Consider the following 24,470-nt stretch of genomic DNA (forward strand, 5'->3'; position numbering starts at 1 on the left):
TGTGGTCTACAATCTTTATTGAAGTTATACAAAAAGAATCCCCCGAAGTGAAAAAATACATTATGTACAAAACCACATTCCCTCAGGAGGAAGGTTCTGCGCTCTTAGCATGCAGTGCTCCCAACTGTAGCTGCAGACTCCACTGTCCCCTCTGCTGCTGCCCGGCTTTTGGCCTGATTCTCAGCCTGAAAGACAAACAGCCTGGGTATAACTTACCCTGACATAAGCCACCAACATATTTAACAAAGCAGGCAGGCACCAGTCATAATTAAACAGAGGTGCCCTGTACTTCCCTACAAGATAGTAACACTGACAAAGGCAGTAGTTCACACATTACATGGGAAGGCTCAAGTAGACATGATCAAACACTATTGCTGACCTAGTGCTTTTCCATATATTCTTTAGGAAAATCACGAACAGAGCCCATCTCCTAGATATGCTATAGCTTCATATGCAGTTTACTTTCAGTGAGGTCATTGTCTATGAGAGGCACATGTGCACTAGGGAGGCCTGGCTTTCCAGCCCTAAGAACAGCTTGTGAGGAAAGTGGCCAAGTCTTAAACTACCCACCTCAGCTTCCATATTTTCTGACTCTTCATTTCCACTGGGAACAGTGTCCCCACTGCCTCCATTCACCTTGGGCTCTTGTTTGGCTTTCTTTGCATCATCTTTCTGGGGACTCTCTTCCTCTGGTTTCCTCTAAAAGTAGAATTGTAAAAGCTTAAGATGATTGAAAAATAATCATACAACCCTTGTGATGCCAAGATCTTGAACATCCAGACTCACGGGCCCCATGGATCTGCTTTCTAGTTACAGGACAATGCTGACCACTATACAAAAGAATAAGGAGGAGTGCCCCAATGTATTTTATCACAGAACTCCCCTCATTGAGGTACACGGAATTGTGTGAGGGTGAGTGGTGCAGAAGTGAACAGTAAAGGACAAAACAGGTTACTGCTTTAGGTCATTGAACACAGATTCGAAGACTTACACCACAGGGCAAGAATCACTGATTAGGACTATTGGCAGACATTTATGAAGAAAAACAGCCAGATTCCTGAATTGTGCTTATCTGATGAATGCTCAGCTTTCCAAATAGTTAAGGAGCCATGAGTTTGTCAGGTAAGGTGCAAAAAGCCTTAGTTAGCTCTTTTGAAAAAGAGTGTGTCACTCTACCACTTAGAAGTATAGTATATATTTACTTATATGTACTATATATATATTTATTAGCATATTATTTCAAACAACTCACCCTCAAATGCAGACTGGGGGAAAGTACATGTAAATTTTACCTACCTTTTTTCTGACAAGATGGGAAATATCAGTCACACAATTTGATGAGGAAGCACCATCTGTTGGTTTTCTACTGGCAATCTGGCAAAAATAAGCCTGTGTTACTGACAAGTTACGAACACCTTGTTAGAATCACAGTGGCCTATTGACAGAAACACAATACGCACCATGGAAGCTGAGGCACCCGCTCCACTAGGAGTGAAACCTGAAGTAGAGCTCTCCACCTGTGTGAGACACAGACAAGTTGCAGCACAGAACCCCAGCCACACAGGCTTAAGTGACCCACAACACAAGCACCTAACTGAAAGGGGAAATGCCTGTGTTTTTAGCATCACAGCAAGATCTTCCACACAGACACCAGGGAAACTCATAGGCTCTTCACAGAGCATTCCCCAGCAGGCCAGTGGCTAGGAGCAGAACCAGGCAATTTAGGGCTAAGAGGTTCCACGACTTAAGCCTTTTCTATGTAGTCAAAAGCATTTCACACAGGTAATAGTATTTATACTGAAAGGCAAAGAAATGTTCAAGGTCACACAAAGTAGCAGAGACAGAATCCACACCAGAACATGCTGCCTGCGAGCATACTTTCCAAACACTGTAGTATTTGATACCAGTGCGATGAGCTCTTGTTCTAGTCAACACTCTCAACATCAAGCCATGAGGAAAAGTTCCTTGCAAATGGCTTATAAACATTAATTGTATCACACAAGTATTTATTTAGATTTTTTGTTTGTTTTGTTTTTTAAGACAGGTTTTTCTGTGTAACAGCCCTGGCTGTCCTGGACTCACTTGAAGATCAGGCTGGCCTCAACTGACAGAGATCCTCCTGCCTGTCCCTCCCGTGTGCTGGAATTAACGTGTGCACCACCACGCCCGGCTATAAGTTTATTTTTAAAGTTGTGCTTATTTTTATTTTATGTGAATGAGTATTTTGTCTGCATATATATACCGCTTGCATGTAGTACAAGCCTATTTAGAAAATTTTAAGATAAAAATCAACAAACCAGAGTAGCTTTCAGGGCCAGTTCAGCTACATTCCCACTACGCTGAGATTCCTTGGCATCTTCTATCTTCTCTCTAATTTCAGGCAGCAGTTCTTTCAGCTCCTCAATTTCTTTCTCATATTCAGTCAATAAGCCTTCAGCCTCTTTCATCTGCTCATTTAATACAGCTACAAAGAACCAGCTTAAGTCATTAATAGGAATGGACATTTTTTTCATAATGTAAATCACTGCATCATCTTAGCATAAAGTAGCTGCTGTTCACTCACCCATTCTCTTCTCAATGACCTCAATAGATTTGCCAAACTGTGCCACTGCCTCATCATACTGAGAGTTGTAGCCATAGGCTAAGCCCAACTGGTAGTGAGTCTCTGCAAGGAGACGGTCGTGAGCTTCCAAATATTGTTCTTGTAGGCTTAGGCAAGCCTGGAACTCCTCCACAGCTTGGATGTAATTCTCTAGTGAATAAAGACAGAACACCAAAAATTGGATGGACAGCACTCATTATCAACTCAGTCCAGGAATGAACTTTCATGTTATATTTCTCTCTCCCTCCCTCCTCTCTTTCTCCCCTTCTTTCCAAACAGGGTCTCACTATATAGCTCTGGCTGGCCTATGCAAACCATGCTTGCCTTGAGCTGAGATGCACCGATCTCTGCCTCTCCTCCTGGGTGCCCGCATTAACTGTCAGAACAGACCATTTACAAGGCTATTCCCTGCTCCAGGTACTATAGACAGCCAATGCTAACTCTTAACATGTATTTCTGCTTTAGTCAGCAGAGGGCTGGAAAGTCTGCCTTTCTACTTTTCATTGCTCAAGGTCAATTCTTAGGAAAATGAGGAGAGTAGGAACATGGGGAAAGATAGGAGACAGCAAAATGGAAAACACCATTACCAGACTCAACACTAACTTCTCCAAGTTTAAGATGAGCTTGTGCAGCATAAAGCTGGGCTTCTTTTGTTTCTTGCCTAAAAGAAAGAAAGATTAGTATAGCCTTAAAATAATTGTGTAATCCTAAAACTGATTCTATTTTCAACCACAAAGTCCCACCCGAGCCCAAAAGCACCAAGAATTTTTACCTTTTAAAAATGATCTTGGCTAAATCCAGCATATCCCAGGCAAGCTCTAAATTCCCAATCTCCTCCTCTTCATTTTCTTGAAGAGACTGAAGTATATCCAAATCATTGGCATTAGGCAAAAATATAAGACAAGCATCTTTTTAGAGAATAAATCTAAATGTATAATTTACTATAATTTGGGGGAAAAAATACTGGTTGCAATTCAAAATGCAGGCCTTCTCTAAAACCTACCAAATGGGCTCCCATTACAAGGCCTCTAACTTACATCACTTTATGTCAGTGAAATATAATTGTGATGTTGTATTTCATGGAAAAAAGGAACCTTAAGCCCTAACCAAGCACCAGCTATCTACAATAACTTGCCCTATAGTAGTAACCCATAACCCTACAGTAACACAGTTGAAATGGTACTCAAGATATAACAGCTTACCTTGTTTTCAAGAGCGGATTCATTTGGTGTTTCTTCAGCCTTGTCATTTTCTTTGTCTTCTTCCTCTGAGCCTTCAGTTTCTATAAACAAAAATTCCTCAGTATTGAAGTGTAACTAAAGATATTTTCTGTCTGGTCTCATTCTGATAAATATCTGTCAACCTACATTCTAAAAGAGAACAGTTAGCACCTGATCTGAAGATAAAGTCAGTGGTCACCATCTAACTCAAATCTAACCTAGACCAGAATACTTTATAGTCTATTCATCTAAGTGTCATTGTTAAAAAGACTAATGACTTTATTGTAAATATAAACCTGGTGTGATTCAGAATAAGAAAGAAAACTATGCATTACCTCTTGCTAGAAACTCTCATTCACTCAGCAAACAGTTTTTTAGACATTTGTTAAGACTACCAAAGTACCAAGAAACTAAGTAATTCCAGTCTTTTCAGAACAACTGAAAGCCATGGGAAGAGATGTCCTCATCAATTCCTCCCCAATGAGCATGCCACACACTGTTCAGCTCAAAAAAATTGGGAATAAAGAAACCAGTTACTTTAAAATTTAAGATTTAAAAGTGGCACACACCTATAAACCTTGGGCACTGGGAGGCGGGGACAGAGGCAGATAGATCTCTGTGAGTTCAAGACTAGGCTGGTCTACAAAGTGAGTTCAGGACAGCCAAGGCTACACAGAAAAACCCTGTCTCAGGGTCTTAAAAAAAAAAAAAAAAGGACTTCAATGTATAGCCACACTCATAATTATTCTCATGTACAGTCACAAATCAGTTGTTCAAGTACAAGCTTTGTTTATTTCTTGATTTCAAGACTGGGTTTCTGTGTGGCCTTGGCAGTCTTAGGCTCACTTTGTAGACCAGACTGGTCTAGAACTAAAAGATTCATCTTCCTCTGCCTCCCTGAGTGTTGGGATTACAGGCCTGCACCACCATGCCCACCTAATAAAAAACTTTTATTGTAAAACAACTTAAAATTCATGTCAACTATTTTAGTTGGTACAATTGGTTCACATGTATTAAGCAAGTACTCATTGCCATCTTTCATTAAACTAAACGGGAGTACACGGCAGCCAGCATGCTCAACATGTGTGTGTGGGGGGGGGGTGTAGAGGGGAGTGGCTTTTTGAGACAAGGTTTCTATATAGCCTTGGCCACCCTGGAACTCACTCTGTAGACCAGGTTGGCCTCAATATGCTCGACATTTTTAACTGGGTGGTGGGTGGGAAGAATCACAAATGTCACTAGTCAACAACCTATTATGGGAATGCAAATATTAAAAAAGTATGCCTTAGAGCTGGGTGGTGGTGGCACACAACTTTACACCAGGGCTGAACAAAGAAACTGTCTTGAAAAAAACAAAACAAATAAATATGTGCCTTAGGCCGGGCGTGGTGGTGCACACCTTTAATCCCAACACTTGGGAGGCAGAGGCGGGCGGATCTTTGTGAGTTTGAGGCCAGCCTGGTCTACAATGTGAGTCCAGGACAGCCCAGGCTAAAACAGAGAGACCCTGTCTCGAAAAACCAAGATAAATAAATAAATAAATAAATAAATAAATAAATAAATAAGTGCCTTAGTATTTTATTGAGAAGTGGTGTAGCTTTAACTGTTCTAAACTTGAGATGTATAACATGAAGGCTGCCTCTGCTTCCCAAGGGCCAACTAAATGTGTGACACAATGCCTATCTAACCAAGGTTAAATGTGAGCAATTTTATCTGCAAACCAATTGTTTCACAATGGGGACATAGAAAATTTTTTGTTTTTTGAGACAGGGTTTCTCTGTGTAGCCCTGGCTGTCCTGGATTTACTTTGTAGACCAAGCTGGCCTCGAACTCAGTGATCCGCCTGCCTCTTCCTCCCCAGAGCTGGGATTAAAGGCACGCGCCAGCATACCCGGCTGAAAATTCTTATATATTGCCAATTGCTAGAACTAACCACAGTACATGGACTGTTTGCAAACAACAACTAAAGTAAGCCTTAATTAATCACAAGGTTCATTTTTGTATGTAAGGTGTGTGTCCATAAGTCAATGTTATGTGTCTTCCTATATAATTCTCCACCTTATTTTCAGAAACTGGAGCTCCACAACTGGCTAGTTCCCAGGGTATAAAAAGACTGTTTTTTTTTTTTTTCCTGTCTATGCAATTCAGTGCTTCTGAAATAATGCTACCAAAGCATTTTCTAGCTGGGCGTGGTGGCGCATGCCTTTAATCCCAGCACTCAGGAGGCAGAGACATGCAGATCTTTGTGAATTTGAGGCCAGTCAGGTCTACAAAGTGAGTCCAGGACAATTAAGACTATACAGAGGAACCCTCTAAGAAAAACAAAACACCAAACCAAAGCATTTTCTCCCCCCCCCCCTTTTTTTTTCAAAAGAGGGTTTCTCTGTGTAGCCTTGGCTGTCCTGGAACTCATATTAAATCTGCCTCTGCCTCCCAGTGCTGGGATTAAGGTATGTGCCACCATGCCCTGGCTCTTCCAAAGCATTTTCTAAAATATTTTTTAAGGGGGGGGGGGGCTGGTGTGTGTGTGTGAGAGAGCGAGATCCAATGTGAGTAGTAAGAAGCAAACTCTGGTCCTTTTTTAAAGCAGTATATGCTCTTAACCACTAAGCCATTTATCCAGCTTGACTTCTTCATTCTCATAAAATAATTCAAGAGGGAGTTGGAAAGAGGTTAAGAGCATTGCCTGCTCTTCCAAAGGTACTGAGTTCAGTTCCCGGCAACCATATGGTGGCTCACAACCATCTACAATGAGATCTGGTGACCTCTTCTGGTATGTGGGTGTACATGCAGGTAAAACATTTTATACATATTAAATAAATCTTTTTTTAAAAATAATTCAAGAGTACAGAAATAGATACATATGCTTTAACAATACTCTTAAAAATGTTAACTAGCCGGGTATGGTGGCGCATGCCTTTAATCCCAGAACTGAAGAGGCAGGGGGCAGGCAGACTGCTGTGAGTTCAAGGCCAGCCTGGTCTACAAAATGAGTACAGGACAGCCAAGGCTAGCACAGAGAAATCCTATCTCAAAAAACAAAAAAAGTTAATTAAAGAGACATTACATGGTCCCTCATATAATCCCAGCACTTGGGAGACTGAGGCAGGGGGATCATTCATTAAAAGTTGGAGGCTAATGGGTTTCTCTTGAAAAATCTAAGGAACAGTGTAGATGAGCTAGGTTGATAAGAAAGCCAGTAGCTAGAAAACTCCCAAACTTAGTAACCAGTAACCAAACAATAGTAGGAATGTCCTAATGACCTCAGCAAATATAAACTTAAGTACTTTCTGAGCTTCTTGAAAATGAGTATTACTAGTCATATATGTATTCCATTTTCCTGTTTATACCATTTATCTGATCTTGTGACATCCTTAAACTATGCCAAAGCCAAAATTAGAAATAAGAAAAATTATATTACAATTAATAAACTATGCAATCCTCACATCTTTAAACCCAGCACAGAGGGCACTCAGGCAGGGGAACTGCCACATTTGAGGCCAGTCTGGATTACAGTGAGATCCTGCCTTAAAAACAAATAAATGAAACAGTGCGGACTCTAGATTTCTACAGGTAAATCAGATACCCAACAGATCAGTTAGCACAGACCGTCTGAGTATAGCCAACCTTTATGATTGCAATTTAAATTTTTGTTATCAACCACATCTAATATGACAATTAAACTAACACAGTGAGGGATATAGATATATCAGAAATTGTAAAAAGTACCACAAAATGGGTTATTTGTGATACTAGGATCAAAGTTTGCAAGTGCCAGGCAAGCATCCCAGCACTCACTGTCGTCCCATGCACTGGGGTGTAGAGACCCATGTATTTGAGTATGAGTGCACTGGCATTATGGCATCTGCATAGGAGTCTGGTCAGACACTGGAAGGGTCTCTGGTGTGTCAGGTTAGTTGTTCCACAAGCTTCCAGGAAACTGTCCTGTCTGTAGCTCCTATCTCCCCTTAGGTACGCTGGTATTATAGATGTAGTACATAACCACTTTTGTATGGGTTCTGGGGATTCATTCAAACTCAGGTTCTCACACTGGAATGGCATGTCCTTTTACACACATTAAGATTAGCATTTATCAGATATAAAGGGACCAACTATACAAGATGGTTAAATCCTAAAGACAGGTTCACGCATCTCTTTTTTAGGTGAGGAAGGATTTCTCCCATTCCTTATGTGTAAAATGTACCAAATAACACTGAAAAGTGTCACCTTATTTGGGGCTCAACACTGGGTTTAATACTAGAGTGCCTGGCTAAAATAAGGCTCTGTGTTCAATCATCAACACTTGGGGGGTAGAATCAAGACATTAGAGTTTTCAAAAACTGAGGAGTTAAATCCTGTGCTTTCTATTAAAGAACTCCTGAAGCTCAAGAAGCCCAACAGTGCTACCACTTAGCAAGTTCACTTCTAGCTATGTCTGCTGGCTGGCGTGCAGGGGCCTGCACATAGGCAGATGTGTATCAGAATGGTCAAGTAGTAAAGATGGCTCACTGAAAACCCATAACTTAAGACAACTCTTGAAATAAGTCTAATGATTACACAGGAAACTGAAATATACCTGCAATATTAATGTCAATGTTAGATGAAACGTACACACAGTAGAATCCCCAACTGAGCACAACTCAAGTCAGACGTGCCAATTAGTAATTAGAGGCTTAAAAGTCTTGATAAAATTGAATCACAATTAAGCTAATAACACTCCAGTTGATTAGCAGCCAAAGCAAGCATGAAATGAAGAAAGCAAGCAACAAAAGGGATAATGGCTAAGTACTTTCTGCTGAAGGGGACAACGGACATTAATGCGAATAAACCTCTAGACATTCTGCCTTCACTTAAATGGCATGCCTGCTTAAGTGCACCAATTCAGTGGATTCTACTGCTCTGGTCCTACCTCCTACAACACAGAAACCATGTGAACAGTAAATTTTAAAAGTTAAAGGCATGCAATTGAACATCCATTCAGCATTCTCTGCCAGCCTTGCCTATTTCCCTATCTATCCCACCACACATTTCTAATCCACCCTTCATATCCTCGTTGGCTAGTATGGCATAACAAGTTATTGAAACTAGCCAAGTTTCAGAAATTGGAAGACCTACTCTGTAGTTAGTAAAAAGTAAAAAATTGGTTACCAGACTAGGTGGTCTTGATTTAATTTGTTAAACCTATCATCGTTTTCTTAAACTAACCTCATTTTCATTATGCCCTTTCCTAATTCAAAGGCAGACTGAAAATCCTGAATGGAAGGCTGACTTTACCAGTGATTAGTGAGTCAAATCTAGAATACACTCCACCCACGGCAGCTCTGACATATCCCAGTTACCTTCACCCTCTTTCATCTGTTCGTCTCTCTCTTGTGTCTCTTCATTAGCAGCTACCTTAAATTTGTCTTCAGGTGCTTTCTCCATGGCCCTCTGGGCTACCTTGGTCTCAACCCCATCTCCAGCTGCCTCAGATTCTTCTACAGGTAGCATGTCTTCCTCCTGTTCAGGAACCAGCTCTGCCTTGACCTCTTCTACACTTGAGCCATCTTTAGTTTCTGTCAGTTTTTCTGCAGAAGTCTGTGATTCACTAAGAGTCTGATCTCCTGCAGCTGATGGTCCATCAACTGAACCATTGTTGGGAAGAACTGTAATTTCCTGCCCTGGCTTCTCAGAGGCTTCTGATCCAGCCTCTGCAGCCACCACTGGTGACACTTCAACATCTTGCCCTGACAGTTGCTCAAGATCAGCCTTTCCTACTTCGCTCTCAGAGGCAGCTGCCTGCTCTTTGGGTTCCTCCCCACCCACTGACTTGACCGTGGGGTCTATTGTCTCAGCATCTCCCTTCACTGAAGTGCCCTGCTTGTCTGGAGCCCCAACAGGCTGATCTTCTGAAGTTTCTTTTGGCTTTTCCTCAAAGCTTACTTTTTCCTCTCCCTTCCCCTGGTGCACTGTTTCTCTGAATTCTTTGTTTTGAACATAAGCTCCAGAAATTGATTTTTCTTCCTCAGTACACAATGATTCCTGTTCTGTCTTCCCAGAAGTGACCTCAGCTTCATTCAGTCCTGGTATTGCTGCTTCTTTTGCCTCTTCAGAGGATTCAGTTAACTGTTTTGAAGTTGGTTCAACTTTTTCCTGTAGCTTCTCTGAAGGCTCACTGACATCCATATCTTCTCTTCCACCCTTTTCCATTTCACTTTCCTGTTCTGCATCAGTTTCAGGCTTTGACAGAGACTCGCCTTCTGCTTTTTTGGCTTCTTTTTCTCCCATGGCGTCATAAACCTGTTCTCTCAATTCTTCCCTTGCTTCCTCTACATGGTTAAAGAACATGAAGCATAAGCATGTCTCCGAGTTTAATGATAAAAGCATAAATGAAAACTAGAAATACATTCCCTTTAAGCCCTCAAGTAGCCTAAATTTTAGCAGATACCCACCCAAGAGAAAAGCAAAAGGAGAGTCCAAGCTAGCAAAGCAACTTTTTGCAAAAGAAATGTGTATTTCACATCAGGTCGGAAAAGAAGTATCAAGCTTTCCTCCCTCTCTCTCTCTCTTTTTTTTCCCGAGACAGAGTTTCTCTGTGTAGTCTTGGCTGTCCTGGAATTCTTTGTAGACCAGGCTGGCCTCAACTCAGCCCCTGCCTATGCCTCGGCCCCTGAGTTCCTTCTTCTCTTATACATTATAGATATTTATTTGATTTGTAAAGCTCTAACAAACTTAGAAAATATTTATTTTTCTAAGATGAATAAAGCACAAAAGTACTCCAAGGACTCCTATTAAAATAACTGGGCTGTGCAAGTTGTTATAAAAATATGGATCAAAAAAGTGTTTAATATTGTCTTAATATTTAGTATACCAATTTAAAAGACCTTCTCTACTTGATACTATCACTTACTTATTCTCTTAACGAAGCTCATTATCACTTTAGTAATGGCTTACACCCATTGCATCAGCCCAAGTACCTTTGAAGACACCAACCACTGTAAAGGAGAACCCTATTTCCATAGCTTATCTAAAGAAAATGTAGGTCGTCGCATCTCTTGAATATAGCATGCAACTCTACATACCATCTACATTATCATTATTCTCTACCAAAGATTCATCTTCTGTTTTTTCTCCTTCTTCCTCTTCTACATGCACTCCTTCTAAGGCATTTCCCAACACTCCATTCTCCATTCTATAAGAGGAAAAAGCACAAAAGTATAACTAGTTCCTAACAATGTATTTTTAGAAAATGAACCAAAAAAAGAATACAAAACTACATATTCAAACCAGGAGTTCTACATGTTCCAGCCAGCTAGGTCCACAGAACAAGACATCGTCTTTAAAAATAAGGGGGGGGGGGGGGAGAGGAAGAGGGGGACGAGGCAGTGCTGAAGAAATTGCTCAGTAGTTAACAGCACTTGCTGCTCTTCCAGAGGACCTGAGTTCAGTTGCTAGCATCCACATCAGACAGCTCACAAATGTAACGCAAGCTCCATGGGCTCTGAGGACTCTGGCCTTGAGGAACACTTGCACTCATGTGCACATATTTACATCTACACATAAATAAGAAAAACTTTTGGAGCTAGGCGTGGTGGCGCACGCCTTTAATCCCAGCACTTGGGAGGCAGAGGCAGGCAGATCGCTGTGAGTTCAAGGTCAGCCTGGTCTACAAAGTGAGTCCAGTACAGCCAAGGCTACACAGAGAAACCCTGTCTCAACTCCCCTCCCCACCCAAATGAAAATAAATGAAGAAAAAAAAATTTTTTTTGGTTGTTTTCTTTTTTGTTTTTCAAGACAGAGTTCCTTTGTTTAGCTCTTCTGTCCTGGAACTAGCTCTATAGACCAGACTGACCTTGACTTGGTGGCCTGTCTGCCTCTAACTGCTGGAAATAAAGACACATTATATCACTGCCCGGCCAGAAAAAAAAACTAAAAAGCCACTAGGCCGGACCTTGTGCCACATGCCTATAATCCTACCTTAGGCATCAGAATCAGGCAGTTCTCTGTGAAACCCCTGTAGTAGGTTTGAGTGAGAATGGCTCCAATATGCTCATGTTAGAGTGTTTAATCCCCAGCCAGTGGAACTACTTGGGAAGGATTCTGAGGTATAATGTTGTTAGAAGAGGAATGTCGCTGGGAATGTACATTGAAGTTTCAAAAGCTGGGCTGAAGAGATGGCTCAGAGGTTAAGAGCACTGACTGCTCTTCCAAAGGTCCTAGAGTACAATTCCCAGCAAGCACATGGTGGCTCATGACCATCTATAATGAGATCTGGTGCCCTCTTCTGGCCTCCAGGTGTACATGCAGGCAGAGAACTGCATACATAATAAATAAATGAAGTTGTTTCAAAACCCAAGACATTCCCAGTTAGCTCTATAGCTGCTGTGGCACTATCTAAGCTCTCGGCTACTGCTCCAGTGCCATCTCTGTCAGCCCTGTGTGGCCATGCTCTCTGCCATGATAGTTATGGATTCACCCTCTGAAACTGGAAGCCTCCAATAAACTCATTTCTATAAGTTGCCTTGGTCAACTAAAACACCACCATTACCAAAACAGAACACAAAAAACTCAACTACACGCTCAAGGAAGACAACTAATAATGAAAACATTAATAATAATGAATGCCCAGCCATAAGTGGGACATCTGTATCACCCTTTTCATTGCTCTCAGAACATCAGGAAGAGACACAAAAGAATGTATAAACTGGGGAAAGGAAAGGTAGGGACACTGACTTGAGGTATGACAAGACTCTTCCGCTCAAGAGCAACTGTGCTTAAAGCCTATTCAAGATCTCCACAAGACTGGGCCTGCCAACATTCATAAAAAAGGGAGGTGCTCATAGGCTTCATTCACTTCTTTAAAATTTGTCTACCTACAGACAACTGATGGGAAAGCCAGAGCGCTGATGAGCTACCATGCTAGTAAACAACCCTAATCAAACTCACCATACAGCAATGCATAAGTGAGGACATAGTTGGAAAGAAAAGTATTAACAGGAATGGGAGAGGCATGAGGGTGAATGTGGGTAAAAATGATGCAATGTATGAAAATGTCCTAATGAAGCCCATTATGAACAATTAAAATATACTAATGAAACCATTATAACTTGTAACATAAATTAATGCTGTAAGATGTTCAACTTGGGAGGCAGAGGTAGGAGGATCTCTGTATGTTCGAGGCCAGCCTGGTCTACAAAGCGAGTCCAGGACAGCCAAGATAACATACAGAAACCCTGTCTCGAAAAGTAAAAATAAAGATTTTAAGAGAAAGCAAATTGTCACCCTGAAAAGTACAAATAGTAATTATCACCAGCAGAATAAAACATCTATCCATTTATATTAATAACAGGAATACTATGTTTTCTAAACATAAATTCTACTCCTCCATTCCCATTTCCCTAAATGGCCAGTGACAGTCTGTCAACATTTTCATACAAGTCATTAAGTGCTCTGAATAATCACAAAATTAGGAAACTTAACAGAATTATGCGTAAAGACTCATAATTTATTATTTTGCATATCCTCAAAATAGTTTATTTAGAATAGTTATAACTGAATACTGCTCATTAGTAAATTAACAAATTAAATATTATTTATGTAATAGATTTGTTGACTTACGTAATAGATTTGTCGAACAGTCCCCATGAATGTTAATAGTAAGTCTTTTTAACTGGAGAGAAGGGCATATGGGATTGGGACAAGTCTCCTTTTGCAAGTTAGGCTACAAAACTTGAACTTGGTCCTTCTCCTTCAGACTTCCCCAGGTTTTGGGAAATTTAATTCCAAACAGAAAATCTTATTTACTAGATATTTTCATGTATCACTTATTCAAATTGTACTCTATAAAGTTCTTGCTGAGTAACTGTAAAGCTAGCTCATAGTACATAATATTCATATCCCTGTATTAAATTCTGATTGACCATTGACTATTATTGAAAAGATCATTGTTCCACTAATTCAAAACCTCAACTTATTTCTTGCATAATTTTAGCTAACAAGGAAGCTTTAATTCTTTAAAGAGACCAAAGCGATATAAAACATTCTATTCATAAAATGAGGTTTTCCAAGACATACCTGGCCAACTCCAAAAGTGACTTCCCATAAAAAAAGAAGGCTTCTCCACACTCATTAGCTGTTTCTCCATACTTCTTACCTCTACAAAGAAAGTAAATACCTAGTCTGAACATTGTTAATTGGTAGTAAACAGCACATAAAGTTAATGTTACATCAACGTTCTTCATCTATATATAATGTATATTTTAAGTGCCACCAACTAAGTAGAACTATTCTTCCTGCCACATTACAAATACCATTGTTGACTAGAACAGGTAGAAGACCTTTGGTTGTGACTTACACGAAGAAAAAGAACCATACTGAAATAGAGCATCATTTCTGGATTCGGTTTTAATTTGTATTTTCTGTTCATTGGTGTTTTGCTTACATGTATGTGTCTAAATAATGGTGTCATAAGCCCTAAAAGTATAGTTACAGACAGCTGCAAGCTGCCGCGTGGGTGCTGGGAATTGTACCCTGGGCACTCTAGAAGAGCAGCCAGTATTCTTAACTGCTGAACCATCTTTTGAGCCCCCTAATGCATTAACTCAGAAACCAGGTACCTAAACTGATACCTATCTTTAAACCATAACTAGCTATAACACAAATTCTTCTTAGTGCCTTAAATTTTTTTTTTCTTCCTTGAAACAGGGTTTCTCTCTGTAGCCTTGGCTGCCCTGAAACTCACTCTATAGACAGGACAGCCTTGAACAGATTGGCCTAGCTCTGCCTCTTGAGTGCTGGGATTAAAGAAGTGTGCCACCACTGCCTGTCCTTGAATTTTCTTTTTTAATAAAATGAAAATATTAACTGCTCAGAGCTATTGAAGAACTAAAAAGGTAGCCCAGTATGGTTAGCACGTGCCTTTAATCCCACCACTTGGGAGGCAGAGGCAGAAGGATCTCTGTGAGTTCAAGGCCAACCTAGTCTACAGAGCCAAGTTCCAGGACAACCAGGATTATACAGAGAGACTCTGTCTCCAGAAACAAAAACAAAAGAAACAGAACTAAAAAGGTGGCTGGAGAAGCAGCCACCTTTAATCCCACGCTAGTGAAGCTCTTGAGTTCAGTCAGCCAGGTCTACAGAATTAGTTCCAGCACGGCCAAGAAAATAGAGAAACCATGTCTTGAAAAGCAAAAACAAAAAGGTGGCTGGAAAAACATGAGTGGTTAAGAGCTGCACTGCCTGCTCTTCCAGAGGTCCTGAGTTCAATTCCCAGAAACCTCATGGTGGCTCACAACCATTTATAATGAGATCTGATGCCCCCTTCTGGAGGACAGGCATGCACGCAGGCAGAACACTATATACCTAATAATTAATAAATAAATCTTTCTTTTAAAATATTTCCCCTAATACTTAACCAGTTTACACTGATTAGTTTTTGGCTTCTTGACACAAGCTAGAGTTATCTACGAAGCGGAACCTCCACTGTGAAATGCCTCTATCAGACCACCTGTAGTCTGTGGGACATTTTCTGCATTAATGATTAATATGGGAGGGCCCAACCCACTATAGGAAGTGCCACCTCTAAGCAGGTAGTCACGACAGTAGGGTAAGGAGGCAGAAGCAGGTGGATCACTGTGAGTTCGAGGCCAGCCTGGTCTACAAAGCAAGTCCAAGACAGCCAAGGCTACACAGAGAAACCTTTCCTCAAAAAAACCAAAAAGAAAAAGAAAACAGGGTAAACTGGGCGTGGTGGCTCCTGCACTCTGGGAGGCAAAGGCAGGGGGATCTCTTAGTTCAAGCAACCTGGTCTACAGAGTCCAGGACAGCCAAATCTACACAGAGAAACCGTGATTTGTAAAACCAAGAAGGAAGCAAGCCAAGTAAGCAGCTAAGCAAAACATAGAGAACAAGCTAGTAGGTGGTGTTCCTTCATGGTCTCCATCTTAAGTCCCTGCATCCAGCTTCCTACCCTGAACACCCCCAATGACGGGAGTACAATCAGGACACGTAAACCAAATAAACCCTCTCTACCTACCTAAAGTAGATTCGGGTGGGGCATGGTGTGTATCAATACAAATGAACTAGGACACCAGAACATATTTGATCTTCATTCATAGCACAGAACTAAATACCATAACACCAAATTCATTAAGTCCAGACAGAAAAGAACAAAGGCCGGCCCAGAGATTGCTGTCTACATCCAGAAATAGCATTCTGTTCTGCATGCTGTGAGAAGGAATTGGGGGTGGGCAAAAACTAACCCTGAAAGCTACAAAAGGTTTCATTCTCATTCTAATTTTTTGTAAGATTTTTTTCCTAGTGTAAATGCAATGTAAATCATGACTAACCTTCAATTTCTATTTTACTAACTATCATCAAGAAAACTAGTTCAAAAAGTGATTATAGGAAAAACTACAGTTTGGAGACTCACACAGAGACAGGGTCTCTCTGTGTAGCCTTGGCTGTCCTGGACTCACTCTGTAGACCAGGCTGGCCTGGAACTCACAGCGATCCCCCTGCCTCTGCCTCCCGAGTGCTAGGATTAAAAGAGTACACCACCACGCCCGGGTCAGACTCACACTTTTCCAAGACTTCTAGAAGTATTGAAATCTACGGCAAAAATAAAACACCTATAAGGCAATACATAAAACTAACCTGTTTCGATAAGATACAAGTATATATGTCCACCTCACAGTTCCCATCATATTCCAGTCAGTTGCATCAGCAAATATGAATGTTAATGTTTGAAAAATGCTACTCTGGGAGCTGGAGAGATGGCTCAGAGGTTAAGAGCACTGTCTGTTCTTCCAGAGGTCCTGAGTTCAACTCACAGCAACCACATGGTGGCTCACAACCATCTATGATGAAATCTGGTGCCCTCTTCCGGCTTACAGGCAGAATACTGTATACATAATAAATAAATAACTCTTTTTAAAAAATAAAACCAACTGATAGTCCCAGGAGACTATGGGTATAGCTTAATGGTAATGAACTTGCTATCCATGTGAAAGGTCTTAGAATTGAACCCAAGTATAATGTTTGTTTTGATTTTTGTTTTTCAAGACAGGATTTCTCTCTGTAGCCGTGGGTGTCCTGGTAATTGATCTGCTAGCCTCTGCCTCCCAAGTACTGGGATTAAAGGCATGCACCACTACCACTTGGCTCCCAAGCATATTTTATACAATAAAAGTAAAAAAACAAGTTTTTTCCCTTCTTGATCATTAATGACTAGGATAAAAAAAAATCACCTTATTAAAAAAAATTAAAGACTGAAATTGCCTAGTGATACTTAGGTTTTAAAATTACAAGTCTAACTCACCCACAGAAAATAAAAAGCCAGAGTTGTTTTTGTGGTCCAAAGAACTGGACACATATATTAGGCAAGTACCCCTCCACTGTACTCCTTATATATACCTACCCTCATTCTTCCTTCTTCCTCCCCATAGAAAACCTTTTAAAATTTTGTTACAATATATTACTGCTTTACAATAAATCATATACTTACAAAAGACTAGCTGCTTCCTGGAATGCATTAACAGCTGAGGGAATGTCTCCCATCACCAGATGTTTCTGTCCTAATCCCAGAAGTTTCTTAGCTTCACTATCCACATCCAAACTGCAAGAAAAATATTTTATTTAGTGTCAGATATTAAATCAATACTCACTGGATACATAATACAAAGTACATAAACCATAATAGTTTTAAGTTTGGACTGCTATGGAAGACCTAGCAAATTAACCAGACATGAAAGCATACACCCACCCATAATCCCAACACTCTAAAGGCAAAAGTAGGATGACTTGAGAGTGAGGCCTGCTTGAACTACACACCAAGATCCTATATAAAAAAGAAAGATAAAAACCTAGCTAAAGCCGGGCGGTGGTGGAGTACACCTTTAATCCCAGCACATGGGAGGCAGAGGCACAGGCACAGGCAGGCCTGTGAGTTCGAGCCCAGTGTCTGGTCTACAAAGAGTCCAGGACAGCCAGGGTTCTGTTACACAGAGAAACCCTGTCTGGAAAAAACAAAAACAAAAAAACCCTAGCTACGTCACACTTATTTACCACTATTTTTTTAAAAAAAGGAAAAAAAACAAAAACAAAAACCCCAAGAATTAGAAATACAATATTTACTGGGATCCATATCTGAGTTCAAGGCCTTTCTGGTTTACAAAGCACTATGCTAAAGACAAAAAACAAACAAAAAAACTTAGGTAAGAAATGGTGATTAAAACAATATGGTACTGCCATAAATAAAGGTAAACAGACCAGATCGGACCACAAAATAGATTCACATAATTCAATTAAATATTTGACAAAGGCACCAAACAATCAATGGAAAATGTTTAATTTTTACAGCAAACAATCCCAGAATAAACATTTTTTAAAAATTGTCTGAGCCAGGTATGGTAGCATATGCCTGTAATCCCAGCACTCTGGGAGGCAGAGGCAGGTGGATCTCTGTGAGTTTAAGGCCAGCCTGGTCTACAAAGTCTATAAAGCAACTCCAAGATAGCCAAGGATACAGAGAAACCTTGTCTCAAAAAAAAAAATCATAAATAAATAAACCCAAAAGGGAGGAGCTGGAGATGGCTCAGCGGTTAAGAGCACTGCCTGCTCTTCCAGAAGTCCTGAGTTCAATTCCCAGCACCCACATGGTGGTAATGAGATCTGGTGCCTTCTTGCAGAGGGCGGATACACATGTGGGCACAATATTGTATAAGTAATAAATACATCTTTTAAAAACCAAAAGGAGAACCAGTGGAGTGCTGTATGACTTTAATCCCAGATTTGAGAGATAGTCAAGTTGATCTCTGAAAATTCAAAGATGGCTAGGGCTCTGTGAGACTGTCTCAAGAAATAAAGAATAAAGGATGGATGGATATAGCTCAGTTGATAGTGTTTACCTAGTATGCAAACACAAAAATCTCTGGGTTCAATCTCCAGTAGTGCATAGAAACAGGTAAAGCAGCATAGACTTGTAATCTTAGCTGTTAAGAGGGAAGAGAATTAAAAGTTCATGATCATCACAGGAAATGCTGGGAGATTGAGACCAACCAGTGTTTTGTGAAACCTTCTCTCTCAAAACATAGTAATAAATAAATAATCTAAGTAAGCTGGGTGTGGTGGCGCATGTCTTTGAACCCAACACAGAAAAAAAGCAGGGCTGTTATACAGAGAGACTCTAGATGAAGGGGGAAGAACTAAATAAATAAAAGGCTGGGATATCAACGCAGCGGATAAAGCTCCTTAGTACCCTCTTAAATGCAGGGTAGATGCATATGTACTTCAGAGAAAGGATCCTACTCAGCAAGATCTGGGTTCAATTGAGATACTTTATTCAATGAAGGGAACATGCACGTACACATGATAGCTTACAAGCAAGCCAGGTGCAGTTATGCATGCCTGTCATCAGGGAGGAAGAGGCAGGCAGGTCTCTGTGAGTTTGAGTCCAGCCTGGTATAAAAAGTGAGTCTAGGGGGGCTGGAGAGATGGCTCAGAGGTTAAGAGCACTGTCTGCTCTTCCAGAGGTCCTGAGATCAATTCCCAGCAACCACATGGTGGCTCACAACCATCTATAATGTGATCTGATGCCCTCTTCTGGCCTGCAGGTACTAATGCAGGCAAACACTGTATACATAATAATAAATAAATGTTTTTAAAAAGCTGGGCATGGTGATGAACACCTTTAATCCCAGCACTCAGGAGGCAGAGGCAGGTAGATCTCATGAGTTCAAGGACAGCCTGGTCTAGAGTCCAGGACAGACAGGTCTGTTACACAGAAAAACCCTGTGTCGAAGGAAGAAAAAAAAAAAACCACAGCTTACAAGCACATGTAGAAGTAGGCACTCATATCACAAACATAATTTTTTTTCTTTTCTTTTTTAAATTAAAGTATGGTGGTGCAGTCTTTAATCCCAACACTGGGAGGCAGAGGCAAGTAAATCTCAAAGTTTAAGGTCAGCATGGTCTATATATTGTATTCCAGTTCAGCCAGGGATAAAATAAGACTGTTCTCATGAGGGAAAAAAAAAAGAGTGCATGGGGACATGGATGGGATACAGGAGGCCAGAGAGGGCTCAATAAGAGCACTGGATCTACACTCAATTCCCAGTGCCTACATGGCCATCTCACAACTTAGTTCTAGAGGATCCAATGTCCTATTTTGGCTTCCAAGGGACACCAGGTACACAGGTGGTACATAAATATACATGTAGGCAGAACACCTATACATATAAAAATATTTTTAAAAATGATTTTATTATGTATAGTGTCTTGCCTGCATGTACACCTGCACACCAGAAGAGGGCACCAGATGTCTTTATAGATGGTTTTGAGCTACCATGCGGTAGCTGGGAATGGAACTCAGGAACTTTCAAAGAGCAGACAGTGCTCTTAACTCTGAGCCATCTCTCCAGCCCTCAAAAAATAAATTTTAGCTGTGTATTTTAATCCCAGCACTCAGGAGGCAGAGTCAAACGGATCTCTGTGAGTTCGAGGCCAGCCTGGTCTACAAAAGTAAGTCCAAGACAGCCAAAGCTACACAGAGAAACACAGTCTAAATAAATAAATAAATCAAAATAAATAACAACAATATTATTGTTGTTATATTATTATTTTTAAATGTTTTAAAGGTGTGCCCTCACTAGGAATGGGATGTGGCCAAAGTTGGAAAAATGCTTGCCTATGTATGAATCCTTAGGTTTAAAGGCTAGAATAGCATAAAACCAGGTGTGGTGGTATAAATCTTCAGCTACATAGCAAGTTAAAGACCAACTTAAGTTAGCCATGGTTGGTGGTGCATGCTTGTGATCCTTAGTAGAAAATAGGATGTGGGTCTCACAAAGTAAGACCTTCAGACAGGCCATGAACAGACAATCACCTTCCTGTTTTAACTCCTAGAATAGCTAAGATTGCAGTGATGTGCTATTATTATGCTTATCTCTTACCAGTTCTTTAAAGTCACCTCCAATCTCATCAGAACACTTTATGTATTGGGACCAAATTCACCATGGTCAAAAAACTCTTCCAAATTTTAAATTCTTAAGTTTTGTTTGTTGACTGGCTGTTTTTTGGTTGGTTGGTATTTTGCTTTTGATGGTGGTGGGGTTTTTTGTTGTTTTGAGATATGGCCTCATTCTATAAACCAGGATAACTCCAGTCTCAGCATTCCATGTTCTGCCAATTAGACATACCCTAGAGTCATTTGAGTACAATTGAGAATAGCACAGGATCAGACTGGCCTGTAGGACAGCCCACTGAGGGCAGTACCCCTCCCTAAAAAGGTAGATCTCTACAAAAACACCTATCTGAGCATGAGCCTATAAGGAAACCAAAGGGAACCAGGAGTGTTTCCATGACTCCCAGTGATTTCCCTTATTGACACTTGAAGTGTTAAGCCAAATAAATCTTTTCTTCCCCAGGTTGCCTTTGGTCCATGTTTTATAATACCCAGCAGAAAAGAAACTAAGATAACTGGGCTTACATCACAAAATGTAAGCTCAAAAATGTCTTTTTCTGTTACTGGAGATGACACCTAGATCGTGTTTTTGTTATTGTTTGTTTTTCCAGACAGGGTTTCTCTGTGAAATAGCCCTGGCTATCCTGGACACACTCTGTAGACCAGACAGGCCTCAAAATCACAAAGATCCACCTAACTGCCTCCTCCTAACTGCTTGCTCCACTACCGCCCTGAACCTAGGTTCTCGTGAATGCTAAGAAAGCATACTAACACTAAGCTATAGCCAATCCTCAAAAATCTTAATTTTCATTTAGCTCAAATTCTATTAAACAGTCACTGTCATTTGATTCACCTAAAAGCTGCTCTGGACTTGCTTTGTAGACCAGGCTGGCCTCAAACTCAAAGGCATGCGCCACTGCCACCTGGCTCAGATTTTCTTTATAAAAATGATCTAAATGAATCCGTGAAAAGGTTTTGCAGACCCTAGAGGTATCTAAGAAGAAAACTTCAGAGGCAAAAGGCACAGTTCCAGTGACAGTGTTTGACTACCATGAGTAAGGCCTTGGATTCCATCCACAATGAGCAAACTGCCCTCAAGTACATTACTTCACTTCTGTTCCAGATACGAACACAATTATACCATATAATCTTACCTCTCCATTTTATCTGCAGAGGTAGAAGGAGCAGGAGCATCTTCAATTCTATAATAAAAAATAAAAAATTAAAATGGAGGGCAATTTTAGGTTGGATGTTAAGCGATGTCAGAAAAATAAAAAAATACAAAATCATAAAACATTAATTTTCATGTTTTAAACACTGAGCCCGATAGTGGTGGCACACACATTCAATCTCAGCACAGGCAAGAGACTCTGAGTTCAAGGCCAGCCTGGTCTACAGACTGAATTCCAGGACAACCAGGGCTACACAGGGGAAACCCCCACCCCCACCCCACTTTTTTTCTTTCTTTTTCTTTGGTTTTTTCAACACAGGGTTTCTGTGTAGCCTAGTTTGTCTGGATTTGTAGACCAAGCTGGCCTTGAACTCAGAGATTCCCCCTGCCTCTACCTCCCAACTGCTGGGATTAAAGGTGTACACAATCCCGCCAGGTGTTTATCATACACATTATTCAATTCTTGGGTCAGAGAGATGGCTTAGTGGTTAATGACATAGCTGCTGCCAGGCCTGACAACCTAAGTCTGATCACTGGAATCCAATGGTATGAGAGAACAATGACTCTGTTGTCTCCTGACCTCAACTCACATGCTCCCCCTACTGCTATACAAAATTGAACAAATGCAGCCTAATAAATAAAATTCCAAACCACTGAAATAAGCAGCAACTTTCATAGCAAAACCCAGAAGGGGGAAATAAACCAGTCACAATTTAAAAGGCAGTACTTTCAGGGCTGGAGAGATGGCTCAGAGGTTAAGAGCACTGCCTGCTCTTCCAGAAGTCCTGAGTTCAATTCCCAACAGCCACAACCATCTCTAATGAGGATCTGGTGCCTTCTTCTGGTGTACATGCAGGCAAAACACTGTGTACATAATAAGAAAACCTTTTTAAAAAATTAAATTGAAAAAATAAAAGGCAGTACTTTCAAGTAGAAGATAGACCAAAGCAGGCTATCTACCAGATCCAAGAACGGCCTTTTAGATCCTTATGTATAAACTCTACAGCAGCTAGTTATATTCCCACTGATTATGTTCCACAGACAGTAAACAAAGTCTTGCACATGCTATACTTTAAGTGCTCTACCACTGAGATATTACCTCTACTGTCTACCTTCAGGACTATTTAATTATACTGGTCCAATGGAACCGGTACTACCGGTTTATTTATTTATTTATTTAACTACCATGATTAAAGGACTAGGTTTTTATTTCTAATATGTAACAGATGAAATAAAAGATATATAACATGGCAATGTCAGATTGCACCATATTTCTAAATACACTAAAGCTTTGCACGTTGCATTTTATGGCATTAACAGTTGACAAAACACTATGAATTTACCTCTGCCACCCAAGTGCTGGAATTAATAAACATATGTGCCACATCTATCCCTAATTGTGTGTTTAATTTTAAGTGACTGAAGCCGGGTGTGGTGGCGCACGTCTGTAATCCCAGCACTCGGGAGGCAGAGGCAGGTGGATCGCTGTGAGTTCGAGGCCAGCCTGGTCTACAAAGTGACTCCAGGACAGCCAAGGCTACACAGAGAGACCTTGTCTCAAAAAACCAAAAATAATAATAATAATAATAATAACAACAATAATAATAATTTTAAGTGACTGAAACTTTTTTTTTAATTTACTATTCAATATGTATACAATGTTCTCCCTGCATGTGTGCCTGCCCTCCAGAAGAGGGCATCAGATCTCATTATAGATGGTTGTGAGCCACCATGTGGTTGCTGGGAATTGAACTCAGGACCTCTGGAAGAACAGACAGTGCTCTTAACCTCTAAGCCATCTCTCCAGTCCAAGTAATTAAAACTTAATCACTAGAAGAGGCAAGAAATTTAGTGGCTCATGCTGTAATCCCAACACTCAGGAGGTGAGGCTGGCAAGATGTCTCAACAAGCAGCAATACAGGTTGTGCAGGACTGATAACCTAAGTTTGATTCCCCAGAGCTCACTCCTGAAAGTTGTCCCTGACCACATGACTGCTCTGGCACCACTTACACACATATACACAACAATAAATAACTTTAATATTTTTCAAAAATATACTTTTTGGATACATGGTTTCTGTGTAGCCTTGGCAGTCCTGGAACTATCTCTGTACACCAGGCTGGCCTCAAACACATAAAAGATTCCCCCTACTTCTGCCTCCCTAGTGCTAGGATTAAAGGTATGAACCACCACAGCCAGGTATGGTGGCACACCTGTAATTCCAGCACTCAGGAGGCAGAGGCAGGTGGGTCTCTGTTGAGGTCAATGCAAGCCTCTTCTACAAATCCAGAACAGCCAAGGCCACAGACAGAAACCATGGGGGTATTGGGGGAGGGGGACGACCCGGGCCAGGAAGGGAGTGTGCACCACCACCACCTGGCTTAAAATAAGCTTATTAAATAAATTATCAGGGCTGGCATGATGGTCCTTGCTTTTAATTCCAGTCCTTGGGAAGCAGAGGTAGGTCTATCTTTGCCTTTGAAGCCAGCTTTGTCTACATTGTGAGTTCCAGGCTAGACAGGACTATGTAGTAAAAC

At 40.7% G+C, this 24,470-nt stretch overlaps 1 protein-coding gene and 1 long non-coding RNA gene across 3 annotated transcripts in view; one reads left to right on the top strand and one right to left on the bottom strand.

The window, feature by feature from the left end:
* The window catches only part of NASP (nuclear autoantigenic sperm protein), a 26,653-nt gene continuing 2,183 nt past the window's right edge, over positions 1–24,470 (bottom strand). Inside the window, exons 3-16 of one of the 2 annotated variants that reach the window (XM_084786560.1) lie at positions 21,916–21,963; positions 17,306–17,416; positions 13,876–13,956; positions 10,884–10,993; positions 9,162–10,130; positions 3,805–3,884; positions 3,375–3,460; positions 3,190–3,263; positions 2,564–2,752; positions 2,298–2,464; positions 1,461–1,517; positions 1,297–1,374; positions 571–699; positions 1–185 (exon numbers count right to left, since the gene is read on the bottom strand). In XM_084786560.1, coding sequence (XP_084642686.1) covers positions 105–185; positions 571–699; positions 1,297–1,374; positions 1,461–1,517; positions 2,298–2,464; positions 2,564–2,752; positions 3,190–3,263; positions 3,375–3,460; positions 3,805–3,884; positions 9,162–10,130; positions 10,884–10,993; positions 13,876–13,956; positions 17,306–17,416; positions 21,916–21,963 — 2,260 coding nt within the window. In that variant the 3' untranslated portion in view covers positions 1–104. The remainder of the gene's footprint in view (positions 186–570; positions 700–1,296; positions 1,375–1,460; positions 1,518–2,297; positions 2,465–2,563; positions 2,753–3,189; positions 3,264–3,374; positions 3,461–3,804; positions 3,885–9,161; positions 10,131–10,883; positions 10,994–13,875; positions 13,957–17,305; positions 17,417–21,915; positions 21,964–24,470) is intronic. The other variant, XM_084786561.1, reaches the window with a different exon arrangement.
* LOC311600222 lies at positions 3,892–7,926 on the top strand. Its single transcript, XR_014780167.1, has 2 exons — positions 3,892–5,631; positions 6,822–7,926. It is a non-coding gene; the product is annotated as an uncharacterized lncRNA (long non-coding RNA).

The sequence above is a fragment of the Acomys minous genome (assembly GCF_964271855.1).
Source record: "Acomys minous genome assembly, chromosome: 6".
Classification (NCBI taxonomy): Eukaryota; Metazoa; Chordata; class Mammalia; order Rodentia; family Muridae; genus Acomys; species Acomys minous.